Source organism: Balearica regulorum, chromosome 20 (assembly GCF_011004875.1).
Source record: "Balearica regulorum gibbericeps isolate bBalReg1 chromosome 20, bBalReg1.pri, whole genome shotgun sequence".
Lineage (NCBI taxonomy): Eukaryota > Metazoa > Chordata > Aves > Gruiformes > Gruidae > Balearica > Balearica regulorum.
Window position 1 is genome coordinate 11,333,356 of NC_046203.1, and position 3,603 is coordinate 11,336,958.

A 3,603-nucleotide genomic window follows, 5' to 3' on the forward strand; every position below is an offset into this window, starting at 1 on the left:
GGTTTTAGGAGCCCTTTGACAAGCAGCAACACTGAGTTACAGAACACTCATGGAAATACAACACTTAAACTGCCCTTTTTTTTTTTCTTTCAGAGAACACAGCAGGACCTGGAACATAAGATGTAGAGAGGAGCTATAGGGCTTGCTTGCCCTGCTTCCCCAGTGTCACCATTCCAAGGAGTCAGGAGACCCAAGAAACACGAGACTGGGCCCTTTGCAACTCTCTGAAGCAGAGAGGACCACAGGATTCCACCCACAGACTTGCTCCTCCTCAGCCATGAAATAAAGCACAAAAATTCCGCTCAAGAACTGGACTGTGTGCATTGCACTGGCCACTAGAAGCAAGCCCGTATCTCCTCTGCTTCAAGGCACAAGAACACTGAGCAGAGAACCCAACCTGTTCTACAGCAGAAACCCCAGGATGCTGCCTAGGCCAGAGGTTCCTCCCAGTAACGAGGGGCCGGGTCACAGTACAGACTGCCAGGCACACGGAGCTGCTCTCCCCTGCAGTCCCTGCCCAACAGCCCACCTCAGGTCAGAGCCCGTCCAGCCCGCGCAGTACACCAGCGCGGCATTACGAGGCAGGCAGCCTGCGGAGTCATTGTCAAGCCTCAGTGAGCGTCCGTGTCCCAGCTGCAGCAGTTCAGGGAACCTGGAGCTGCTACAACAGCAGTTCCCCTAGCGAAGAGCAACACCCACCGCTCCCGGCTTGCACATTCAGCACGGGCAAGAACAGAGCTCAGAGCTTTACAGAGGCCACAAGTTACTGACATTTGCTCTTTACTGCAACACTGCCTTGAGGCAACTCCGCTCTCTGAACTCAGTGTTGCCACCAGCAAATGATTTCAGGGCAGCAAATAGGAAATGAGCATCTTCAAGCTTTAAAATCTGCAGACCCACCATCACCTCGGGTGATGCAGAGGGCAGGTGGTCCCCAGCCAGCACCCACTACTCAGGCCGCATGGGACAGGACAAACGAAGCCAGCAACGCTGTTTGCAGACAACTGCAACTTTTATTAAGTGTCTAAGGTGCTACAGAAAACTGAAGGAGCCTTTGTGTAGCAACTTCTTTTCTACAGTCTTAGCTCTGTTGAAAGAAGCAAATACCGCTCATTAGTAGAGTCTTAGTAAGTGGCCTAATACAGCAAGTTTCAGTCAGAGCTGGCTACTTACAGCTGGGCACTCAATTGCACCATTATTGATGTCATCAATGATATCATGTGGGTGCCTGCCATCAATGCTGCAGCCCACGGACTGGGCAGTTCCAAGAATCTCCTTGATGGTCCCTGCAGAGGGAAGATACAGCTTGTCAGTGCTTTACCACAGGGAAAGCTTTTCAGAACATGTAGAGAACTGAATTCCCCACACCTCAGCTCTTCCTCCCTCCCTCTGGGGTTTGCAGGCCACAGCGGTCACAAGGGGACAAAAGCCACTTGTCCCCAAGTGGCCAAGCGGCCCAAGGAGCTCCACCCCCCCCTTCCATGGGTATGGGCCCTCCCAGGAGCCAGGGCAGAACCTGGCTCTAGCACGTAGAGCGAGGACTCTGGGCAATCCCAACACCAGCACCCACCTGAGAGCTCCCGAGCCAGGGATCTGTGCCGCATCTGCCGCGCGATGTTCACTATCTCATCAAAGCTGACGCTGCCACTGTGCTTAACTGGGAGGGGAAGCAGCAGCACCATGAGCTCATGTAAACACCGGCCGTTCCAGTTCCCCCGGTGCCGTTAGAGAAGCACCATGCTCAAGCACTCAGACCACACCGGAGAGTTTACAACTACAGCGGGGCTGCGATCAGCACGCTGGTCCCAGCGCAGAGCTACCCACAAGAAGGATTAACCGTTTCCTGAGCTGGCACCTTCTGTCAGCTCCCCTCGGGACCGTACTACTCGCTGCACACAAGATGGGGGCAGTGGCGGGTGGCTGTTCTACCCCGTCTTCCAAGAAACCGGGCTCTGCCGGTGTACAAGCTTTATCTGTGCTGACACTTACAACCTAGAGGCAGGCACGTATTCCCCTCTTTGCACCAAATCACGTTTGGAACTAAAACCAGATGAAAACTTACTGTTTTTCTGCTTCTTCCTGTCACGAGGAGGCTCCTTCAGAGCTTTGATAATCAGAGCAGAGGCAGAAGGAACAACCTCAATCTAAACAAAAAGAGATTAATTGTTCCCCCCCCCTTAAGCAGAATTAGGCACCTAACGAAGATACTCGACCACGCAGTCAGTGCCTGGACAGCCAACTGCCAGAGCACTGCCGTTTTGGTTAGTTCACTGGTACGTGAGGCTTTTTTTTTTTTTTGAATTACAGTGCAGGAGCTTGTTCCCAGCCTTTCGGCACAGGCCTCCCCACGGCCAGAGGAGGACTGCTTCCTGGGCTGGGGCTTCCTCTCAGCTCACCACTGGAACATACCAGCCACCAATTCAGGACAGGTACAGTGGCAGGTGGCTACAGGATTAGCAAAAAGGTTTGTTTGGTTTTTAATTTCTATATTGCTTGAAATAAGGGGGTTTTTTTCCTGGTGAGAGGTTCTGCAGAAGAAACAATTTCTAACAGGACAAAAGATCAGCTCTGGCACAGAGCAGGCGCGTCCCCATCCCTCCACCCGGGCTGCGCACACACACACACACACGTAACCACCGGAGCCAGAGGCGCCGAGGGCTCACGCGAGGGTTTTAAGGTCTCCGCCAGAAGACCCCCACACAGCGACCGTGTGGAACTCATTTTATCCACCTCGGAAGGATGAAGGGCTGAGTCGACCCTGCCGGGGTTCCAGCCCGTGGTTCGAGCAAGCGGAGCCGCTGGGCGCTCTCCCCACGGGGCCGTCCCTCGTGGCGGTGGGTACCTGAGCTTGCCTGTTCTGGATGGTGAGCTTCACCGTGATCCTCAGCCCCTTCCAGTCGCCCGTGGCCTTGGCGATGTCATCACCCACCTTCTTGGGAGACTGGGGACAACAGACGCGTCGCAGTCACAAAACACGTCACCCACCGCGCGGCGAGGCACCCCCCGCACCCCGTGTCCGTCCCCACGCCGCAGCACCGGCCCTCCCCACCCCCCCCCCCCTCCCCGCTCCGGGGGCAGCCGCACACCGGGACGCGCTTCCCCCGCGGCCCCCCCCACCCCCCGGCCCGGTGCCATGAGGCTCCCGCCGCCCCCGGCCCCGTCTCCCCCCCGCCCGCCCGCCCCGGTGCCGCGGTACGTACCAGGCCGAGGGGGCCGATCTTGGGGGCCAGAGCGGAGGTGGCGCCGACCTCCCCGCCGGTGCAGCGCAGGTACACTGCGGGCACAGCAACGCGCGTCAGCCCCGCTCCGCCGGCCGCTCCCCCCACCCGCTCCCGCCGCCCCGGCACGTACCGACTTTGATCTCGTTGGGGTCGAACTTGGGCGGCATGGCGGCGGCGGAGGGCGCGGATGGCGGCGGATACTGCGGGCTGAGGCCTGGCGGGGCGGTGGAGAGGCCGCAGGCGCCGCGCGGGCACCGGATATACCCGCCGAGATCTCGCGAGAGGTCGGTGCCGCGCGGGCCCCGCCTCCGCCGCCGCGTCACCGGGGCGGGCAGTGGGCGGGGCGGGAGGCTCTCCCGCCTGGCGGCGCGCTGCGCACGCT

At 58.8% G+C, this 3,603-nt stretch overlaps 1 protein-coding gene and 1 non-coding gene across 2 annotated transcripts; both read right to left on the reverse strand.

Moving 5' to 3' along the window:
• Window positions 1-763: 763 nt before the first annotated feature.
• RPL12 (ribosomal protein L12) lies at window positions 764-3,510 on the reverse strand. Its single transcript, XM_075772294.1, has 7 exons — window positions 3,352-3,510; window positions 3,201-3,274; window positions 2,843-2,941; window positions 2,063-2,144; window positions 1,571-1,657; window positions 1,174-1,286; window positions 764-1,087 (listed from the first exon to the last, which is right to left on the reverse strand). Exons 1-7 carry the CDS (start codon window positions 3,386-3,388, stop codon window positions 1,082-1,084), a joined length of 498 nt encoding a protein of 165 aa, XP_075628409.1. The 5' UTR covers window positions 3,389-3,510; the 3' UTR covers window positions 764-1,081.
• Window positions 2,315-2,442, reverse strand: LOC142604677 (small nucleolar RNA SNORA65). Its single transcript, XR_012838526.1, has one exon. It is a non-coding gene; the product is annotated as a small nucleolar RNA SNORA65 (small nucleolar RNA).
• Window positions 3,511-3,603: the final 93 nt, after the last annotated feature.

What these genes read in the sequence shown, in the direction of transcription:
- RPL12 (XM_075772294.1), bottom strand. Translation starts at nt 3,388, where the DNA reads ATGCCGCCCAAGTTCGACCCCAACGAGATCAAAGTCG. An exon ending in TCCAGAACAGGCAAGCTCAG is followed by an intron (nt 2,145 to 2,842) that starts GTACCCACCGCC and finishes CTTTTTGTTTAG; the next exon opens with ATTGAGGTTGTTCCTTCTGC. An exon ending in CAGGAAGAAGCAGAAAAACA is followed by an intron (nt 1,658 to 2,062) that starts GTAAGTTTTCAT and finishes TTCCCCTCCCAG; the next exon opens with TTAAGCACAGTGGCAGCGTC.